At 42.9% G+C, this 23,452-nt stretch overlaps 1 protein-coding gene across 8 annotated transcripts in view; it reads left to right on the plus strand.

Annotated features, from left to right (window-relative positions):
• The window catches only part of ABLIM2 (actin binding LIM protein family member 2), a 128,851-nt gene that overhangs the window by 6,832 nt on the left and 98,567 nt on the right, over positions 1-23,452 (plus strand). For 7 of the 8 annotated variants that reach the window (XM_061585003.1, XM_061585011.1, XM_061585004.1 and 4 more), the window contains exon 2: positions 10,880-11,023. In XM_061585003.1, coding sequence (XP_061440987.1) covers positions 10,880-11,023 — 144 coding nt within the window. Of the gene's footprint in view, positions 1-10,879; positions 11,024-22,305; positions 22,568-23,452 lie in introns of those variants that run through there. The other variant, XM_061585006.1, reaches the window with a different exon arrangement.

The raw sequence follows: 23,452 nt of genomic DNA on the forward strand, positions 1-23,452 counted from the left end.
TACCAGTATTCCCAGAGACTCAGAATACTTGTGGTGTTATTCTCTTCGCCGCTGCCACCATTTGTTACAGTTTCCCTTCAGCCTTGGTCATTACCTTACCCTCCCTTCTGGTCTGTGAAACCCCAGCCAAGGATCAGGCCTCCGGTAAACCAAATATAGTTTTTATTAGATATAACAAAGATAACAAGATTTCTTCATAAGGCACATAAGCATATGGTTTTATCTAATACTAATCCGAACTCCACCCCCCTCCTTCTCCACGCTCTCCTGGCAAACAACTCTCTAAAACCCACCAAAACAACCCACTCACTTTCATCACATCACATCCACCCAGATTCCACTGTCACTCTTCCTTTTATACGCTCAGCCATTTTAAACACTCAGCCAATCATCCAGCATTCTACTGCCCATTCACTCCCCCTCCTCTTTCACTCCACTTACCATGTATCTTCTATTCAAACAGCACTTACCCTATTTACACTAATACAGGATCATCACAGGCACCCAGGAGCTCTTCCTTTTCCAGGGCCCCACCATGCAGGTTACTCCCAGAAAAGCAGGATACAGCCACATGCAAGGTGTTGGGCAAGCAAGAATCTGATGCTCGTGGGGGAAGTGTCGAACGGCCTGCCTTAGCATAGATGGTGTAGCATAATGCTATAAGCTTGCGAACATGGTGGCAGCCCAATGTGGGATGGAAGGTCTGGTACCTATGGGGAAGTTCCACCCCCTGCTTTGTTTTTGCAGGATCAGCACCACAATTGATCTTCTACAGGGGACAGGGTTAGGTACATGCTTAAATATTTCCAATGCAGTTTTGTTTTACCAAATGACTTAAGTCCCTCTGATTATAGGTAAACTATTTCAAAGGGCCCCCTTTAGGATGCACACCTTAACGTGGTGAGGGGGTTTGAGAGTGTTGAAGAAGCTGAGAGCAATGCCATCAGGAGTCTAGACCAAGAGGCTAGACTCCTAGCAGGGGCACCCATGGCGGAATGGTCAAAGCTGAGACACCAGACTAGGATGCATCCAGACTCAGAGGAAGGCAATGGTAAACCACCTCTGAATACCTCTTACCACGAAAACCCTATGAACAGAGTATCCAAAATGCAACACAAGATAGTGCTGGAAGATGAGACCTTCCAGGTCAGATGGCACTCAGCGAGCTACTGGGGAAGAACAAAGGACAAGTACAAGTAGCGCTGTGACTAATGACGCAGCTGGGTCAAAGCCGAAAGGAAGCCCAGAGGCTGATGTGCACAGATGTGAAAGGAGAGTCCGGAGTTGTACAACACACACAATAGGAACATGGAATGTGAGAAGCATGAACCAGGGAAAGTTAGAAATTGTCAAGCAAGAAATGGAGCGTATCAACATTACAATACTTGGTGTGAGTGAATTAAAATGGACTGGAATGGGACATTTCCAATCAGGCAACTACAAAATATTTTATACAGGAAATGAGAAATCAAGAAGAAACGGGGTTGCTTTAATAGTGAGAAGTGATGTAGCAAAAGCAATTAGGAGCTACAACGCAAGGTCTGAGCGAGTGATATCAATGAGATTAAACAGGAAACCTATTAACATAACCATCATCCAAGTCTATGCTCCAACATCAAACGCAGAAGAAGAAGAATTGGAGAGATTTTATGCAGAACTACAGGAAGAAATTGATCACACACCAAAACAAGATAAGATATGATGATAATCATGGGGGACTGGAATGCAAAAGCAGGGAACAGAGAAGAACTAGGAATTGTGGGGAAATGGGGCTTAGGTGACAAAAATGAAGCAGGAGAAACCAGATGGTCAATATAGGAATCAAATTGGGACTGCAGCATTTGGGGAGGGGAGTTTTCACTTTTGCCTCCCAGCTGTGATCCCAACCCTCACACACAATTAGTCTTAGGGGGAAAAAAGGTCTTGTTAAATAGAGCTTTCACCCTGAATTACAGCTCTCACGTCGCTGCATGCTGCAGCCCCAGTGAAAATGGTCCTTTGTGCCCAGTATTATTTTTTTTAAAAAAATCCAGACATGGTGGCTCATCATGTAATTAGAGTCATGATGTTTAGTTCTTCCAGAAAGCAGAGCTGCTGCCATAGTTGGAGGGAAAGAGACAATGGGAAAACCTGGTGCCAGTACTCACCATGCCGGTCTCTCAGGCCCTGCTGAGGGAGGCTGACTGGTGTGATGTGGCCCAGGGTTTGCTTTGCCATCTTTCTTTCATAGTAGATTTGACTAGCTAGTTCAAATCCTTTTGTGAAATTCATATCTCTCTTTGCTGGTAGTTGAACCTTTCTACTTTTTCAGTCTAGATCAAGGATAGCCAACTGATGACAACCTTTGAAACAATTTTATTTGGCCTCTGATGCCACCAAATTTTAATCATGTTGCAGTTTTTAAAAATGCTCACAGATTTACTTGTGAGGAAATGCAGCAATGGATTTTTCTGTATATTTCATAATATTTTGTTATACTGGAATGGGAGTTTGCGTGTTGGTCTTGTGAGAAGTTAAGGCTGCAATCCTAAATGTGTAAAGGCACATTTACCTCTGAGTAATCTCCTTACTTCTGAGTAAAGATAAGAGGATGAGGATGAGGATGATTGCGCTTTTCTCAGCAGGTGACCCAACCAATTAAACCAATTACCTAACCAATTAAAAACATCAGAATCCATAAAGCCTAAAACTTCTGACAATTAAAACAAAGACAATCAATACAAAAAAAGAACAGGTATACAAGTCCTACCCCACTAAAAGAGGTCATCAAGGCCCAAAGGCATGGTGTAGAGAAAGATTTTTGCCTGGTACCTAAAGATGGACAAATATCATGTCAAGCATGACTCCCTGGGGAGAGCATTCCACAGCAGGGGGCTACCACTGAAAAGGCCCTTTCTCATGTTGCCACCCTCCAAACCACGTGTGGAGGTAGCACATGAAGAAGTGTCTCCAATGAGCCTCCTAAGGATTTTTAGATCAAAACCAGCACTTTGAATTGTGCCTGGAAACCAGTTGGTAACCAGTGCCAGAATTGGTTTTATGTGTTGAGACCAACTTACCCTGGTCAACACTCTGGCCGATGAATTCTGCACCAGCTGTAGTTTCCACACTGTCTTCAAAGGCAGTCCCATGTATAATGCATTGCAGTAGTCCAGCCCAGAGGTTACCAGAGCATAGACAACAGAAGTTAGGCTATCCCTGTTCAGATAGTAGCATAGGTGGGCCACCAGATGAAGCTGATGGAAGGCACTTTGTGCCATTGAGGCCACTTGAACCTCAAGTAACAATAGTGGATCCAGAAGTACCCCCAAGCTATATACCTAGTCCTTCAGAGGAGGTGTGATCCTATCCATCGCATCTTGGGAACCACCCACTAACAGCACCTCAGTCTTATCCGGATTAAATTTCAGTTTATTGGCTCTCGTTCAGTCCATTACTGAGGTAAGACACTGATCTACCACATCCACTGCTACACCTGCAGATGTAAAGGAGAAATAGAGTTGTGTGGCATCACCATATTGCTGACAACAAACTCCAAAACCTCAGATGATCCTACTCAGCCATTTCATGTAGATGATAAAGAGCATGGGGACTAAGATTGAACCTTACAGAACCTCACCAAGGCAGATGGTACTTCCCCCTCCTCCATTGAAGTATTAATCATTCCCTAGACCCTCCTAGTCAGCCCCCTATGGCTAGCTCTAAGAAGCCAAGATGGGCAGGGGTCAAGGAAGGAGGTGGTCGGCCACACTTCTTCAAGCAGTTTGTGTACATCCTCGGGCTGCAATAATTGAAACTGATCCTGTACAGATGGATCAGACAGTGCTCTGGACATCTCCATTGGTCTTGCTATAACTGTGGCATCCAACTCTGTCTGAATCTGAGCACCCTTGTTCTTAAAGTGCCTCAGAAAGGGTGTTGGAACAGTGCTGTCTTGACCAGATGACAAAAGCTTGGCCAGATGGCTACTTGCAGATGCATTGGTAGTGGAGAAGTAAGCTTTCTTTGCCGCTGCTGCCATGTGGTAGGAGCACCAATGCACCCTCACATGTGTTTGGTCAGGTTCAGATCAAGATTTACTCCACCTCTAGCTGCCAACCCCTCTGCTTTATTACATGCTGGTTACTAGATTACCAAGGTAATCAAAAACAAAATGCACAGGTACAGGATGGGAAATACCCGGCTTACCAGTAGTGCATGTGAGAAGGACCTTGGAATTGTAGTGGATCGCAAGTTGAACATGACCCATCAGTGTGATGCTGCAGCAAAAAAGGCAAACGCGGTTTTGGGCTGCATAAACAGAGCTATAGTTTCCTGGTCGAGGGAAGTAATAGTCCCACTATATTCTGCATTAGTCAGGCCTCATCTGGAATACTGCGTTCAGTTCTGGGCGCCTCATTTTAAGAAAGATATAGACAAGTTAGAGTGGGTTCAGAAGAGGGCGACGAGGATGATAGCCGGTATGGAGAACAAGTCTTATGAGGAAAGGTTGAAGGAACTTGGCATGTTCAGTCTGGTGAAGAGAAGGCTGAGGGGTGACATGATTGCACTCTTGAAGTACCTGAAGGGCTGTCACATAGAGGAGGGTACAGATTTGTTCACTGCTGCCCCAGAGGGTAGGACTAGGTCTAATGGTTTTAAGTTGCAGGAGCGTAGATTCAGATTGAACATTAGAAGGAACTTCTTGACAGTAAGGGCAGTTTGGCAATGGAACCGACTGCCTGGGGAGGTGGTGGGATCCCCTTCGCTGGATATCTTCAAGCAGAGGCTGGACAGCTATCTGCGGGAGATGGTCTAGCTGTGGATTTCCTGCTGTGAGCAGGGGGTTGGACTCGATGGCCTACAAGGCCCCTTCCAACTCTATGATTCTATGATTCTAAGGTGACATATGTGCTCCATAATGACAGCAGGGGCACTCAGGAGTGATCATGTGAATGGTGATACACATCTCACCATTCTGCAGTGTGATGAGAGCCTCGACAGGAGTAGTAGCCATGTCAGCTGGAAAATCCCCCAGAGCTTTCAGGAATCCATCAGATTCCATAAGTCTCTTGAGGGCAGACCAGTTCAGTTGGTCCCCCATCCCTGCAGAATGAAGTAGCCACACTCATTCCAAACCTCACCAGGGAATGGTCTGTCCATGACAATGGACTCACATTGTGCTTGCAGATCTGATTCTCTTATTCTGTAGAGTCAAGTCAACTCTGAGGTGTTATATCAAAGTTTGATAAATGTTTTTAAATTTTAAATTCTCAAGTTTGGTAATTGACCCCTCACGTACTGGTAGGGACATACTAAACTGAATGGCTATTGGAATGCATAGCTGTTAGTCTAAATGGCCATAGGAATGTATTGGAGTGAATTGTGACTGTACACATAATCCTGCAGCCCTCAGAAGAAAGTTGTACAAAAGTCTTGTCATTCCATTTCCATGTTGCTGTAGGTAAGCCTTGAGATAGTAGGAGGAAAACTAATTCTATGCAGTGTTTGCTGTCTGCCATTTTGTGAATGATCATAGGAAGGCATTGAGATGAGTTGGGAGACTGCTTGGTTACCTTTATGAAAGAGCAGAAGCCCCGGCATTGGTCACAGAGGCACACAAGAACACCTACACCCTCTCCAAGACTTGTGACACTAACACCCCATAAGCCATCTTAAGTTACAGGCTACCATCCTAAGTGTAACAACAGCTTGATCTGTATGCAGATTGGGGGGGAGTTCCCACACACAGAGAGATTACCCCCCTAGCCACACACAGATTGCCCCCCTAGCCAATAAGAGAGAATGCCTGCATGTTTAATGATTGATTAAAGCTTCCTGCACAGGACTGAAAGACCAAGGAAAAGTGTGAGTGCATGGAGGCTTAAGTTTTGAAACTGTAGAAGGATGTTAAGGTGGGTGCTTAAACGTACAGGTTTATATTAAACTAAGTCGTACTCAGAATAGAACCACTGAAATTAATAAATCTATGTTAGCCATGCCCATTAATTTCAGTGGGTCTACTCTGAATAGGAATAGCACTGAATACCACCCACAGTTTCCATGAGTGCATGTTTAGCAAACACACACATTGGTCTGTTGGCTATAAAGTAGGGGGAATCTTTTACATCAAAGAGAGCACAGTATCAGAGCCAGGATGGAGGGGGGGTATATAATGGGAGGGGGAGGCTAGGAGAGCCTGCTTATACCCCTCCTTGCACAACTGCCTTGTAAGGTAGGCCAGTTGCATCCCAAACTGTCTGGCAATTGCTGCCACCACCCTTCCCTTGTAGTACCTACAGCTCCAAAATGGGAGGGGATTCTGGGACCCTCTGGTTACTTGTCCTTCTCCAGGGCAAAAGAAACTGGCTTGTCTCTGCCAGGATCCCACTCAGTTTACAAGGGGCAAAAAGCCAGTACCCGAACTCTGTCTGTCCCAGAGATCAGATCAGCCTGCCTTTCTCTGTCAACCTCAATCTGATACCTCTGCAGCATGAACCAAGTGGCTTAAGCTCATGGAGGGTTTACACAAACCCTATGGTTTGGCAACAATACACATAGACCCAACTGTCCAATTATAGAAAATGTATTAGGAGTGTAGAAGGCAAGGGCCAAAACCCTTACTGAAAATAAGAAGAGCTATTTAGCTCAAGTCTAACTTATCCAGAACTTGTTGTTGTGTGCCTTGAAGTCAACTACGATTTATGGTGACCCTATGAATCAGCAGCCTCCAACAGCATCTGTCGTGATCCAACCTGTTCAGATCTTGTAAGTTCAGGTATGTGGCTTCCTTTATGGAATTAATCCATCTCGTGTTTGGCCCTCTTTTTCTACTCCCTTCTGTTTTTTCCAGGATTATTGTCTTTTCTAATAAATCATGTCTTCTCATTATGTGTCCAAAGTAGGATAACCTCAGTTTCATCATTTTAGCTTCTAGTGATAGTCCTGGTTTAAAATTTGTTCTAACACCCAGTTATTTGTCCTTTTCGCAGTCCATGGTATCTGTGAACCTCTCCTCCAACACCACATTTCAAATGAGTTGCGTTGTCTCTTATGCACTTTTTTCACTGTCCAACTTTCACATCCATACATAGAGATCGGGAGTACTATGGTCTGAATGATCTTGACTTTAGTGTTCAGTGATACATCTTTGCATTTGAGGACCTTTTCTAGTTCTCCCACAGCTGCCCTCCCCAGTCATAGCCTTCTTCTGATTTCTTGACTATTGTCTCCATTTTGGTTAATGAAGAAGCTTCCAGTCTCCTCATGAGTAATAGTGCAGATGGTCAGTTAGCAGTTCTTTGATGGTGAGGGAAGGAGGGAGTCCCTTTTTAAGGGCTTCTTCCCCACTGTTGTCTTTGATTGGCAGCTGTCACCCCCTAGCCAATGATGTCCCACCTCATGTTCCTCACGTAGCCCTTTCACACCTTTTGAGAGCTGGGGTTAAGTATCACCGGTCAGACCAAACCTGTTCTGTGCTTGTGTATTTGGGAAGTTGACGCTCAGGCAAAATGGAGGTGAAGAGGCTTTTCCCTACAAAGAGGAATGGCTGAAAGCATCCCATTGTGGTGAGGTAAGGTAAGAGAGGCGGGCGGTTTAGTCTCCCCCTCTTACAGTCAAAGTTTCTCCTGTCCCTGTGGCTCCTATAGGATTCCCTGTGTTTGGGACGCTTTTATAAACTGCATGACATATGAGAATGTGGCAGCTGCAGCTTTTCCCTGCATAGACATACAGTGATAGAGAAAGCTGCACCTGTTACATGCCTGCCAGTCATGAAGTGTTTAAAGGCGCCCAGGCCTGCTGGGTGTGGGAGGGTGAGAAGGATGGCAACCATCACCCTGTAGGTGCTTTGGTTCACCCTTTTCTTGGGCCTCTCAGCCCACCATTGTTTATATTTAAGTCCCGGTTTTCTTTGTGGTTGGCCCTGCTCCCTTTGGCCACCCTTCATCTTAGCCACTCTCCTTCACTGGCCAGCACTGGTTTTTCTCTCTCCCCTTAATTCTGCTCCTTCCTACCAACGATGTTTGCTTCTTTTAGCTCCTCTGAGGTTTTATTTTGTTTTTACATACACCCCCCCCCTTAAGGGACTGTTCTTCCTCAACTGGCTGCTTACTTCTCTCTCAGGACTTTCTTTTCTGTATCTTTACAAGTTCCTATAGCTAAGCCCACAGCTGCAGACTTTGCTTCCCGGCATTTGGATTCCCTGCCCCCAGTATCCTGCCTCCGGGGGTCTCTTCTCCCTCCATCTGCCTATTGCCCACCACAACTGCTCTCCCCAGATAACAGCACTTTAGTTAGAGGTTCAGCCAAAGTGGTTGCTTCCCTCAGAGGAAGGGGAGATGGCACTATATTCCACACTGCCTGTTTAATTTTCTCACTCTTTAGTAGGGATGGGATCCGTTGCCTGGGGCTGGCTCACAAGCATTCCAGCCATTATCAGTTCCAGTTCATTCTTTATCTGCTAGCTGCTGCTTTACCAATCCATTTTTCCTTTCACACAAAAAATTGATATTAATATCAATATCTTGAAATGTCAATAAATCAAAGGAAATATCAGTAAAATTATCATTCTTAATATCTATTTTAGAGGCAGATTTAAAAAAATGTTTTTGAAAATAGCCACAGAAAATCACTACATAAAAATCCTATCCACAACAATAGAGAATAGGTGGATTAATATAAAATTCAGTGCCAGATCTGAATTGAGCAGAATCCTAGCACATTCCTACCACTTAGTGTGTTCATGAGTATTTTGTTACCTTGTCTTTTCATATGAAAAATTTCCAAAAACTACATGAATACTGTCCACATGTTAGACATTGGCTATTTCTTTTTGGGCCAGTCTTCAGTCTAGTAAGTAAAGTTTAATGTTGTAACCACAAGTCATAACATAAACATACAATAACATACTATGAAATACAACAACATTCAAGCAACAAAATAAAATTGTACAATAAGATAATGAAAAAACATTAAATATAGGAGAAAAGGATTACAACAAGCTAAAACCAGTGCTACAACTAAGAACTTAAGTATTTCTTTCTAAGTTTGAGTGAGAGCAGGGCAAAAGTAGCGACTTGGTTGCTAACAGTTGGAAACACGTCTGCAAGAAGATAGTTCAGTTTTTCGACATCAGAACCCTTAAGTTCATCCACCATTAGTAATTTGGGCCTGATCACATTGTAAATTGGGCAGTGGAGGACATAATGGATAACATCCTCCACTTGACCAACACCACAAGGACAGAGGCGTTGTTCGACAGGGAGCTTACGAAACCTCCCTTTGAGATATGCAGAGGGCATGGTCTGCTGGCGAAGGGATGTTAAAGCCGTTCTCAGTGGCGCATTGGTTATGTTAACCAGATATTGAGAAAGACTTCTGTGGTTTTTATAATGATAGTACCATGTTGAAAATTTGGATGATTGTATCGCCATTGCGTCTTTGTTAGCATCCTTTTCAAAAAGCCAGTCTCTAATATTTTCTCTGTTCCACATACTAAGTTCTCCCAGCGATGGTAAGGAATATGTTTGTAAAATGGGTGACAAAAGTTTGGTCCACTGGTTTCCAGCTGTGTAATGGAGAAAACAGAGTTTGGCAAGATGGGATTCTTGGAGGTTTTCTAATTTCCTATAGTGGCCCAACAATGCAAGATGTACTCTAACAGCGATGGAAGGTATTCCTACCTCCATCCTTAAATAGGCAGCAGGGGTACCCTGGGGGAGGCCCAAGATCTTCCTTATAAAGTTATTTTGGACTACTTCCAATTGGGCTATGACCTTCTCGTCCCACCCCCAGATCTCAACCCCATGCAACATCTGGGCTATCACCTTGCCTTGAAATATTTTGATTGCAGGGGCTACCAATTGTCCTCCCTTAGCATAGAAAAATGACAAAATGGCACCTACTGTTTGCTGAGCAGTTACCAAGACATTAGATAAATGTACTTTCCACAAAAGGGACTTATGAAAGGTGATGCCCAGTCTTCAGTCATTCCAGCACCAGTTTGCCCTTGGGCCTTCCAGGAAACAAACACATAGAACACAGTCCACGTGAGATGACCACTCTGCATGGTGTTCTTGGCCCTTGTAGCTTGCAATGATTAATACAAAAGATCAAATCTTATCCCTCTAATCTTATCCCATGGTTATATAAAATGATTGCTTTTGAATACACACTCACGTTAGATTTGCTCAATGTTCCCCCAAAAGCTCTAACCAATTATAAACCAAAAGGAAGGTTTCACCCTGGGATGGATGATCACCTTCTAGCTCACCCCCAAAGTGCTCTGTGGTTTGAGCGTTCCAATATAGTGATGATGCTCCCAGGTCACCAGCCAGCCACAGAATGAGCCGATCCACCCAGGGAGATGGGGAGACCCTCTCATGATACCTCTCCACTTGACATACAGCATACAGTGGCATAGGTAGAAGACTCTAGGAATCCTGCAAACAAGATACTGCCTGTCATCACAGCTCATAACCATTTGTTTTGACTGTGCAACACAATGGGAAGGCATGATAAACTGTGCACCATAGCTTGGTTTGGGTTCATAAAGATGGTGGTGGGGAAATGAACCAAGTACTATCATACACCATCATTTCTACATGAGTAATAAGGAGCAGAGCTAAATGAAGGACCGAAGTGTTCCTTTAATATCATTTTACAATGAAACAATAGTTCAAGGGATTGAATATGGCAGTTCTGATAATCCCACCTCAGAAAAGAAGATAGGACAGGGTAGTGTGCTTGATTGTCTGTGCTGACATGTAATTTGGAAACATGTTATACTGATGTGGTGACATCACACTGCCTTTGTGTTGGAGCTTGCTAGCGAAAGCAATGTTTGCATTGTTCTGTTTTTTCTAACACTCTTAATAAACATAACCTTTCTTTCTCATAGCTTCTCAACCACAGGCTGTGCACAGCCACTTGGAGAAGCCTTCTGGTGCTGCAGTCCTCTGCAATAATTGTGGAAATCCATGCAAAGGAGAAGTGCTAAGAGTGCAAAAGAAGTATTTCCATATTAAGTGTTTTGTTTGCAAAGGTAGGATTTATTTTTATTATCGTCTGTCTGCATGGCCATTAACACTGAAGTGATATAAAAACTCCTCCTAGAGATGGACAAAGGAATAAATGTGATTTTCTTCTCTTTTGGTATGTTGTAATCATAGAAGAGCAGAGTCTCTCAAAAAATGTACTTACAAATATTAGATGGATGTAATAATACACAAATAATACACAAAACAGTAGCTAAACCAAATGGAGCAAATTGGGAAGAGCCATGATTAGTGTCTGCCATTTTAAAAGAAAATCTAATTAGCAGCTCAAGCTTTGAAGAATAGGGAAGTGGTTCTCTGAGAAAAGATGTTTAACCTTTCTCATTTGTCCTTCCCTCAATCTAACCTCCCTGCTCCCACATAGCAGCACTTTCCCTGTACTTCTGCTCCCACAATTCCTTGGTTTCAGATATGGAAAATTCTCAGTCCAAGTCTTGATTCACCCACAGCCATAGTCTGGCCTTCACACGTGATCTGACTTATTTGTTGCAGCAAACACCCCTTTCCCTGTGCAGTTCAGCTGTGTCCTTTCCAGTCAAAGGACCTTGGTGGGAGTCAGGATGTCACCTCTTGTAAAACCACCACTCCAGAGACTCCTCATCATTGGCACCACTTTCCATGTCCTTTAATATACGACAGCAGTGGGCACTGGTCATGGCATCACAGCTGGCCTCCCTGCTTTCATTTCCAGAATGATCAGAATGATATTATTACTGGGACACGGATCCAGCGTGGTAGGAACAGGAGTTGGCCTTGCATCCTAGAAGGACAAATCACAGTTGAGGAGTGATTGGCACAACAGGGATGGGGAACTTGTGGCCCTCTAGATATTGCTGAACTCCTATCAGCCCCAGCCAGTTTGGCCAGCACCCAGCAGGACGTATGGGAGTTGTAGTCCAACAACATGTGGAATGCCATAGATTTCCAACCCGTGATGCACATCTATCTGAAGAGCTTGACCTTTAAGACTCCATTTGCTGCACTGGCTTTTCCTTCTTAAATTTCAGGAGGGACTTAGTACGCCTGGTCTCAATGGAATTTGTATGTGGCCTGAATTTGTATTTTTGTATAGAGTGGGAAAGACAAGAATCCCAATCAAACTAGGCAGGTTGTTTTTAAAAATGTAAATCATAGTCACCGCCCGCAGTACTTAGCAACATTTTAAAATTCAGCTTGTTACTATGGTAGGTATAATGTTCTATTAAAGTCTCATTCTATTTGGGGTTCCACCGCTGCATTAGTTATATGCATCAGTAAAATCTGTGGCAACTGAGCAGAGGGGTAGAATTTAGTTCATGCCAACAGTTGCCACAAGGACGGGTCTCATTCTGCACTGGTGTATCCATACATACATTTGCCTACTTGTCAGTGGTGAGTGCCGCTGCCTCTGTTGTACTCATCCAGTACAAAAATCCCCCTTGCTGGTGCATCTTGCAAAAGCTCCACCTGAGGGAGAGACACCATTCTCCTTTCCTCCATTGAGAACCTGGGAAAGGAAAGGTGAAGTAGCTTCCCTCCTGTAAGTTGGGGCAAGGGTGGCCAGACACAATTAACCTCTTTCATGCTCTTGTCCTCCGTCATCCTCTCTGTGACATGGGTGCCAAGTCACATGGAGTTCTCCTGAGGGTAGAACAGAGCTTGGAAGATTACTTTTAAAAAGTAATAAATTACAGTTACAATTACTTGGCCCAAAAAGTAGTAATTACTGTTACGATTACAATTGCTCTGAAAGTAACTGATTACTTTACTTTTTCTCAAAAGTAATCACTACAATTACATTTCAGTTACTTTTTTTAAAAAACTCCTACAAGGTGCTGGCCTTGGCTGCTGCACATCTAAGAAGCCTGAAACAATATTAAAAATAAACACACACACACAGGGGGTAGTAGAATAAAAAAATTTATCTGTAAGATTAACATAATGGCATAACAGAATCTCACATCCCCCCAAGCAATGAAGATACCCCAACACTTGAAGATTAACATAACGACATAACAGAATCTCACATCCCCCCAAGCAATGATGATACCCCAACTCTTGAAATCAAAATTTCACTTGAAATGCTTTTATAATATGTTTCTGTTATGTCTCAAAAGAACAAGATGCTCAAAGAGCATGTCAGACAAGGAATGTCTTTTTACAGTCATTACGTTGCCACCAGTACTGAACAGGCGTTCTACTGCGGCGCTTGAAGGCATGCCTGTGTTGTGCTGCAAAAAACACCGCAGCACACGTGGAAAGCCATGGAGTGATGACACTTCCCTGCTGGGAGACCTCAGGTACCTCACCAGTTCCTCCTCAGCAGTGTCCACTGCTGACTTCTTGCCCTGGGGCAGAAAGTTAAAGAAGTCATCTGCTAAGTTATCTCCTTCCTGGTCTTTATCTGAAGACTGATCACTGTCCTCATTAAGTACACCCATCTTTATTTCAGCTTTCAACAAGGCTTCCATTGTGTATCTAAGAAAGAGAGAGGATATGTTAACACATATATGTTAGGAAACCATCATCTGCTCTTCATTTCCTGATGCTTGTCATGTCCCTTGGTTCAGGGTCCAGCCTGAGCCTGTGGATGATGACATGGAAGGTAGGAAGGTGACCAAGTCACCACACTCATGGGGCAGCACAGCAGACCCTTAAGGATTACCTGCAGCAACCCAAGGTTGTGATGAGGAGCCCCAGGAAGAAAAGGCCCAGCCCCTGCCTACCACCTTAAGCCCTCTGATGCCTCCCTTGAGACAACATTTCCCTTGGAGTAATCCACCCAAAGGGCTTCCCTAATGTTCTTACTTGTTGGTATGGGTGGTGGCCTGACACGATTCCAGCCAATCTAGTTTGAAGCGAGGGTGTAGGCAGGCTGCCAGAAGAAGCCTCTTGTCCTCCCAGATAGCTGCAAACCGCTTTCTTAGGGCTTCGTGCACACCTCTCAGCAGCTGAAAACAGTATGTGTACCTCTCAGGTTTGTTTTCCAGTCCTTCTAACTTGCGGTCCAGATTGCAGAGCGTTGGTAGCAAATACCCCATGAACATGCCGTTCTCCCGTTGCAGGATATCTAGGGACTGGGCTAGTGGCTCCATAATCTCTGTGTATTCCTGTACCACTTCAATCTCAGCAGCTGTGATCCTGGACAAGGAGCAGCGGTCCATTATGGCATGCATTTTTAGTGGCACAGTTGACAGGAGCTCATGTAGTTGCTTCAACGCATCAAAGGTGGAATTCCACCTGGTCTTAGTCGGTACCTTCAGATACACACCACATTGCGCACGGATATACTCAGGAATCTGGGCTGACTGGTTCTGCTTGGACCACAACTTGCTGCACTTTCCCATCAAGGAACAAAACTGTTTCTTGAAAGGACCAAGAAGACTGCTTTTGGAGGAGTCAGAAAGCATGGCCTCTATGTCTTGTGTTGCCACAAGGTTGAGGGTGTGGCTAGCACATCTCTGGTGTGGTGGTAAAACAAAATCCTCTCCTGAGTCTGCAGCTTCTTCCTCTGCCTCAGGTCCTGTGTCCAGGATCTCACAGATAGGCACAAGCTCCACCTCAGCCTCCTCCTCCTCCTGGTTATCACCATCATCATCACTGGTGCCTGCAGCTTTCACTGGTTCTTTGGCCATGAAAACTCTGAACGCTTTCACAAAGTTGGAGCCATTGTCTGTAGTAGTGCACATAACTTTGTTGTGGATCCTGTACTGCACATGTACATCATGCAGTGCTTTTGAAAGGACATTGTACGTATGGCGCCCCTTCAGACGCTTACAAGCCAAGGCCCTGACCTCACGTTTCAGGGTAGTTGGGTTGATCCAGTGGGCTGTTACCCCAAAGTAACTCTTCTTGCCATTGGTCCAACAATCTGCAGTGGTTGCTATATATGCCACAGCACCCATTCGGTTTGCAAGAGTTTCTCTCATGTGGCATGCTCTCTTCTCAATTCTGTCTCTCAGAGTCTTGGCACATATGATGGTGAGATCTTTGGGGAGTCCAATGCGAACCAGATTAATGAATGATGGTTTGTCCACAGTCTGAAGTGGTAATGTCTCCTCTACAATGAAATCAATTATTTCCTGTCGAGATTGCTCTGGGTGACAGGCTCCCTGCCAGATCCCAACCTCTCAAGGGTTGTCTGCTGCTGCTTCAGCATTTTGGGAGGAGGGGTGTCATGCATTGGTTCAGAAAGGCCACGTCTCCTTGCCTTTATTGCTTCTTCAATTGCTCTCAGCTTCTCAGGGTGTGCCCTCTGAGGAAGAAGAACAAAGCATGAATCCAAGAAAAAATGGAAGAGGAACTTCACAATTTAAACATAAATAGACAATGGACACTCTTTGAGGACCAGCATGACAAAGGCTTACCTCAAAATGTTTCTTCACATTGGATGAGGAGGAAACAGCTGATCTCAGATTTTTGATCCTTGGAAGGCAGTAATTGCATCGTACAACAACATTTTTCCCACTCTGGCTCACAAATGTACAAGCTTTCTCAAAGCCAAACCATGGTACTTGCTGTTCTGCAGATGTGGCTGTGGGCAACTGGCACTGCTTCATGCCCTCCTCCTCCTCATGCACAGGGCCTCCTTTCTTAACCTCACTTTCTAGTTTTGCCTCCTCAGGATCAACAAGCTGTGACTCAAGTGGCCGCACTAACTGACTGCTGCTCTCAGCAGCAAAACCTGCAACAGGCGTCTCTGTAATAAACAAGAGATAATGCTCCTATATGGGTGAACTTCAGCTGTGATGTGCCCCCATCTGTTCCCCATGCTGCAAGATCCCCCAGTCAGAGTGGAAGTAAGCAGGTCGATAGCACAATTAAAAGAGATCCTATTTGCATCATTTTTGCTCACTGAATAACCCTGCCTGGGCCAGTCTAACCTACTATCTCACAGGGTTGTTGTGAGAACAAAATGAGACTAGGGTTCAAATCCCCACATAGCCATGAAGCTCACTGGGTGACCTTGGGCCAGTCACTGCCTCGCAGCCTCATGAAAACCCTATTCATAGGGTCACCATAAATTGGAATCAACTTGAAGGCGGTACATATATTTTTTATTTTGAATATGATGATTATGATAATAAATATGCAGCATTTCAAATTAATTCTGTATGAGAAGCATTCCATGCCAAGCTTGGAAAACCAAGGATGAGGTATAAAATGTAGACAAAAATACTTTTGACAAAATGCCGTTTATCTTTTATATCTATATCTATAATTAGCAATACAGCTGAATGATGTATGTAAAGTATTTTTTCTTTCCCTTTTCTTTTTTATTAATATTTTAGTACTACTGCTAAAGTTCTGATGAAAGAATAAAGCATTCATTAGCCAAATTCAAATGATTAGAACACATCACATAAATTCCACTGAAGTTGGAGTTTTTGCCATAGAAAATGAAAAAAACATATAACCTATGATAGCCCAATAGACAATCAGAACTGATATAAAACCCTATTGCTTCTCATTTGCAAATCTTGGAAGATCTAAGGTAACTCTAGATCATGTGAGTTCAGGTGATGCATGTTATGTACATTTGTATAGATATTAGCAGAGATTGTCAACAGTCTATCTCTCTCTGGGACTGGGAATCTCTCTCTTTCTCACAGAACATGAGTTTGAGAGCTGGGGGACTGAGAGGAGGAGCTGCAAGGACCCTACTTCTCACCTCATCTCTGCCAAGAACAAAAAAATCAGCCTTAAGCCATTTATTATACGCCTAATGATTTTTTATTTTTATTATTATTATTATTATTACTGAGACAGTTTTTGTCCCACATACAATTCAGTCTTGTGATTAAACAGGACAAAAATACAAATAAAATGAAAGATGGAGTTCAAATAAATATACAATAAAAAGCTAGCCGGCATTTTAAAAGGCAGGAGCGCTCTGTCTGGATAAATACAGCACACAGGTATGTATGCATGGGAACAAGGGGGAGAGTTCAAAAAGGGGGGGAAGGAAGAGAAGTAGTAGGCCGAAGTTTCGGAAGTGCCTTGTGATTGATGGAGGGGGCGGCAGAGGCAAGGAGAGGCAGTAGGGGGGGCAGAACGGTGCCGTGGGGGGGCGGAGGAGCAGAACGGTGCCACGGGGGGGCACACACACACACACACACACACACACACACAAATCATCATCACTCACCTCCACAGCTCTTCGCCATTCTGCTGCTGCCTTTTCTCCTTTGTTGTCCTTGCCCTGGCTTTTTCCTCTGGTGTCCATTTTGTCCTCTCAGACGCTAGCAGGCCCTGCCTATTCACCTCTTCCCTCGTGCATCCTAACACAGATCACGAGGGAAGAGAGAGTCTGCGCAGAGGTCCAATCAGTGTGAGGCACATGTCTTGTGTTAACCAATCACAGCCAGGAGCTGTCTTCCCCTTGTTCCCGCCCCCAAGTAACGTGCAACCTAACGTGGAAACGTTAAAGTTGCAGCTGAAAAGTAGGGAAATTACTAGTCGTTCCGTTACTTGCCAAATGTAATGGAATTACCCACTCATTATTTAAAATTGTAACGAATTACAAGTAACTTGTTAAAAATAACGAGTTACTTCCAAGCTCTGGGGTAGAATTTGCACCCTTCTCTCACCCCTGCTGCATGCAAAACAAAAAAAAGCCGCCATGAGTTCCAGTTTTGGAAAAATGGCTGGGTATAAATAAAGATAATAATAATAAATATAAAACTTAACCACTGGAGGGTGCACTAGTGAATGCTAGCTTCATTTCCAGGAAACTGGTACCTTCACAGAAATTGATGGTGGAGGTAAACTAGTGCTGGCAAGACTGATTGTAGAATAAATGAATAAATCCAGTGCTTTCTGTTGCTCTCTCTCCCTATTCCTGACAGTCCTAATCTCCCTACAGCCCAAATGGGGGTAGAACTGCCAAAACAAAGTTGAGTGAGTAGTAAGCTTAGGAAGCCAAAACCTAACTGAGCAGCAAGATTTTCCTCATTTACTGGTTGATTGTTTTTTGGGTTTTTTTGCTTGTTCAGCTGCCCTTGGTACAGTTGACTGCAAAACATGAGCGGTTCAGGTTGCTGAACCTCTGCATGAAGGTGAAAATTATTTCTCTTTCATTGCTCTTTCAGACATAAGGCTTTGAGCACAAAAGTATATTTGATTTCTTTCGAGACAGTTTAGCATGGAATCACCATATTTACTCACTCACATTTTAAGGGGGTTCACATGATACTATCACCCCTTTGTAATCCTCCTGCATTTTACCAGTGCTGCTTTTTTTTTTCTTACCAGAGCAAGTACAACTTTGAAGGGAAGGACTGAAGAACAGGACATTTTATTTATTTATTACATTTATATCCCACCTTTTCTTCAAGGAGTTCAGGGTGGCATACATGGTTCTTCCCTCCCCATTAGACTGAGTGAACTTCATGGCTGAGTGGGAACTTAAACTCTGGTCTCCCAGGGCATAGTCTAACACCATAAATCTTACACCATACTGTCTACAGAAGTGTAGATGTCTTTAGGTCTGCTCTTCCATTTTTTCCAAAGAGGGGTGGTTTTAATACTGTGCAGATGAACCTATCATGGCTCTCAGTCTCCACACATTCACTATAATCTTCACAGCAAGCACGATTTTACACCATTTTATGACTCCATTAACTTTTTTTTTGATGATCATAGTTAGGAGAAGTACTAAATGGGATCAACCCATTTGTGTCCAATGGGATTTACTTCCAGGTAAGCATACATTGGATTGCAACCTAAATCTTCTATAGGTAGGAAGGTGTGTCAGCTGCTGTTTGTGAGTATTTTGTGGTAGGATTGGACTTCACTGCTAAGCTAAGAAATAATGGTTGAGTACCAAAACCATGTGCAATTTGTGGAACCCTGTTCTTACCCATCAGCCTTTCTTACCTTTATAGACTTTTTTTGCTTCCTTTTTCTCAATTTGCTGATTTGTTCCATCCCATGAACTGTATACATCAGTTCACCTTGACTATTTCTGGAACTGGCAGAATGGAGTTTTCATATTCCACATGCCTCCAGACAACTATCAGTCATCTCAGGGCAAACAGGAGAATGTGGCATGGAAGCCTAATGCCAATCTGCAATCAATTACTGTGTCAAATGTGACACTTTATTGAATACTTATATTAGGCTATGTTAGGTAATGATTGAGAAGAAGTAAATGGTGATTAAGAGAGATTGCAAGGTAGGCACATTGTTGTATGAGGGATTTGGTTTGGCATTTTGTTTGCAATAATCATAGATCTGAAGCAGACATCTCACTGAATATTGTACATACTGAATGCAGGCTGACTGCACCTTTATTGGACATAAATGGATAACTCTTGTCTCTTCCAATGCCAATTCTATGATACTATGAATTTCATGGATTCCAGTCGTTCCTTCAGGTGCCTGTATGGATTCACCTTGCTTGAATCCCCCAAATGAATATTTTCAAATTAATTTTGATGCCTTTTACTGCTGACATATACCAGGGTCTAATTGAAATCCCCACCCCAATTTTGCCACCAGGTGGTGGATATGAAAAGAAGGGAAACAGAAATTGATCCCAAAGACCTTTGTAACTGGATCACTAGAGCCACTGCAGTTGCTAACTCATTGGACCTGGAAGAATGGAAGCAGCATCCCATATGGGGTGAGCACATATGGCAGTCTTGTCCCTCACCTAGACATGACAAGGGAAATCTGTGATCAGCATACCCTAGTTTGTTTCTTTTTTTACTTCTAATCAGCTGCATTTGGTTGCAAATTTAATAATGGAGGCGATATTTAACCCTTTTCTCTTGTGCTGTTTCTCTCATCTAAATTGCTGTACCCTCTGCTGAAGCTGCCATTAGTCCTGTCTAGGGGTGGGAGGAAGACAGGTACAGTATTTACCCAGAGTGAGAATTCTTATGTGTAAAAGGTACATGGTCTAATAGCATGGACAGTGTAATGGAGCTGTCAAAAATGCAAGATCAGGTCTGTCTTGTAGAAAGAAAAATCAGAGTTTAGATTCCCCCACCCCAACCTGGAAGGGAGCTGTGATCTTCTGTAAGTTCATAGTTCTTATGCTACACTGCTCACATGAGTAAACCACATGCATGTGCAGTTATTTTTAGACAAGTTGGCTGACAGCTTATCATCCAAACCAACTCAAATTGAGAAAATTCAAAGGTTGGAAACTAACTATTCTATAGTTAACAAGAAAGAAAGAAAGAAAGAAAGAAAGAAAGAAAGAGCTAAATCATGTGTGAGTTAATAACAAAGTGTTGGTATGTACCAGATCAACTCTACTTGCTTGTCTATAAATAAATTCACTAAAAGCTACTGTGTGTGTAATCTGAGAGAGCCTGCATGAGAACATAGTGTAAAGTAAGGCGGGTGTTTCAGATTACACAAGGAAATGGTGCCGTTTGCAGGACACCAACTAGTGGATGGTTTATTAAGTGATCTATAACATGGTCTTCATTTAAAATCAATCCCAGAATGGGCTACAATATAAAACTATATCATACATAATAAAACAAAATCATTTACAAGCCGCAACAACAATAAATCAGAGTATATCACAGTGCTGTGGGAACGACAGAACATCTCCACTCAGCTAACCAAATGCCTCAGTGAATAAATATGTCTTTACAAACATCTAATACCCATTAGGGTTGGCGTCAACCAAATCTGTGAGGGGAGGGCATTTCACAATTGGAGTGCTGGTATGGAGAATGCTTTCTCATGCAATGAAGGTTTCAACAAAGTGAAACAGTGGAATCTTTTATATCTTATTGGCAGTTTACCAGCTTGAAAAGGCAAAGCAGGTATGGTCTTTAAACAAATATCAAAACATGTCAGTTGTTAAAATCCATAGTAGGGAAACACCTTTAGTTATATTGTAGTTTTATTCATTTTTCACATATATACAATATACAATAATCTGAGAGAATAAAATAAGTATAATAATGGAAATTTACAGTATATATTGTTTTCGTGATTACATTAAGTCTCTATGTAATTATACAGGATGCATATTTATTTATTTATTTATGACATTTATATACCACCCTTCCAATATACCTAATAAAATGTATGGATTTCCATTTTCTTGTACTTTATTACACCAGTACTTTATAAATGCACTCAATTTCTCTATAAAATGATCGTAAGATTGCCTGCCTGCTGTGATTTTTAATTAAATAAGTCACTTTGATCATATTTGCTATGTCCCACACTCTGATTATCCAGTCTTCAAGTTAAGGGCTCCTTATTTTTTCCCCAACTATAACATATGATTATTCACTAATAGGCAAAAAACCCTTGCAGTTTAAGAATGTACTTATAGCCAACAGATATTTCTATCAAACTTTAAAAAGCAGGGAAATTGGAAAAAGCAGGTGAATGCACCAGGGAAGCAGGAGACATGACCTCCTCTCTGAGATATTGTACTGCCCTACAAATTTGTAAAACTGCAAACATAATTTGTTGTCTTTCACAGTCCAATCCACTTCCTGTGTAGCTTGGAAGAATTTGGTAATATGTGCCTCCAATGCTAAATTTCTTAAATAAAAATCAGCCAGGCATTTTTTAAACTTTTAAACTGCAGAAGATGAAGGTCAGAGTATGGGGCAAGGTCAGTAATAGGATTACAGGTACTCTGTGAACATGGCTGAGTTTTAATGAATTTCAACAAATTATGAGAACTCTTACAGAAAAAAGTCCAGCAGACGTCTGTTTTTTTCTCTCTCTCTTTTTACACTTTGAACTCTCAATTCTCTCTGACTGTTTTGTGTATCGCCATGAAAACTTAGAGGGTTGTTAAGCAAGTGTTTCTGAGTTCTGCAGTATAAGTTTTGTAAGGTTTTGTTTTGAAATGAGCTTATGGAAAGCTTCAAAATGGCATGGGGGGTATTTTCAATTTCAAATTGCGGAATGTGAAAAATCCATGCTGGTTATAGTATACAGTCACTCTTGTGGCTGTATAATACAAGCAGTTATTAAACTGATAATCAGTTCTTTATCATCTATTGGAACATGGTCTTTAATATACTGTATCCAAAAAGGATAGCCAGTGGGTCTATTGGAAGTGTATACCCTGTCAGTGTTTCTAATTTTTTAGCAGTGTGCACCAGAATTTCTTTATTTTGGTGGACAAAATATGTTGTATATCAACATTATTCGTTTACAGTGGGTTACACTATATTTTTAAACAGTACAGATCTCTTGGCCTCATGTAAAAATGAGCCATTTTCACCTCAAAATAATTCAGTGGATTTTGCAACTAATTTAGCAAAGTGTGACATTTTTCTGTTCTTTTCTCATCCAGTTCGGCAGCAAATCAGGGTCACTCACAGCTGGTGGAGCGGTCTGCATTTGTGCCCAAACCCAGCATGAGAAACAAGATACACATTGTTGGATTGAATGGCCACTGCTTTATTAACTTTACAGTTGCACCTGTGATTGACTCCCCTGGCAGCCATGAGACCTCTGCCCTTGCCCTGCCATTTCCCTCCATCTTAAGGGAGAATGGATCAACTGTAGCCTTTAAAAGTACATGGAGGTGAAAGGCTATCTCAAGGAGAGTGAAGGTACCCAAGCAGGGAGAGAAGGGAAGGAGTCAAGCATAGCTGGGTCTCTCTCTCTCTCTTTCTCTCTCTCTCTCAGGCTGTGTGTGTGTTTCTCTCATGCTGTATCAGGTGCCATATGAGAAGGGGCATTCTTTTCTGTATGAGAATGAACAGAAACCCCGGGTTCCTGGGAGCGAGGACCCCTAGGTCCTCTGAGGACAATGTTTTGAAGCAGCCTCCAACAGGCTCTTGCATATCCAAAGCTTTGAGGAAAGGAAAACAGGAGGAGTTTCTCCTGGTGTTTCTTTCCTTATCCAAACCTCAGCATAAGTGTCAGTTACCATTTTTTTGTTCCTAAGGTTCCTTCCATGCTGGCTAGATCTATGGAGCTGGTTCCAGGAAGAAGGTTTTGCAGCCCCTCTTCTCCAGCTAGGAAATTCCAGCTGAAGCAAGGTCTCTCCAGGAAGCACCTGGCTAATGCAAAGAGATTGCAGTGGTGGCTATCTAGATTTCATGAAGGGGGCTGGGTGGGATGGTATGGCTTATAAAGCCATTGAGGGGGCTTGTGGTAGGCTGAATGGAAGCAAGTAACAGGTTCTACGCACTGCTCTCTGCTGGCAACTGGTCCTGGGCAGCTTGAGGACACTATTCATGCAGAGCCCTCAGCCCCAACTGGTTTGTGGTGGGGGAGTCAGTATGACTCCAAACATGTTCCTGCAAGTTCAGTAGTGATCCATTATTATCCCTCCCCTTTTTTTCATTCCAAGACCATCTGGTCATGGTAATAGAAGGAGTAGACCAAAAGAGCCTGAAGACGACAGTAGTTACCAAATCTCTGTCATTAAGTAAAGCTGTTGTTGCTGGCCATGATGCTTTGCCTTCATAAAGATGGAGTTACTTTTGTCA

Source organism: Rhineura floridana, chromosome 9, assembly GCF_030035675.1.
Source record: "Rhineura floridana isolate rRhiFlo1 chromosome 9, rRhiFlo1.hap2, whole genome shotgun sequence".
Taxonomy (NCBI): domain Eukaryota; kingdom Metazoa; phylum Chordata; class Lepidosauria; order Squamata; family Rhineuridae; genus Rhineura; species Rhineura floridana.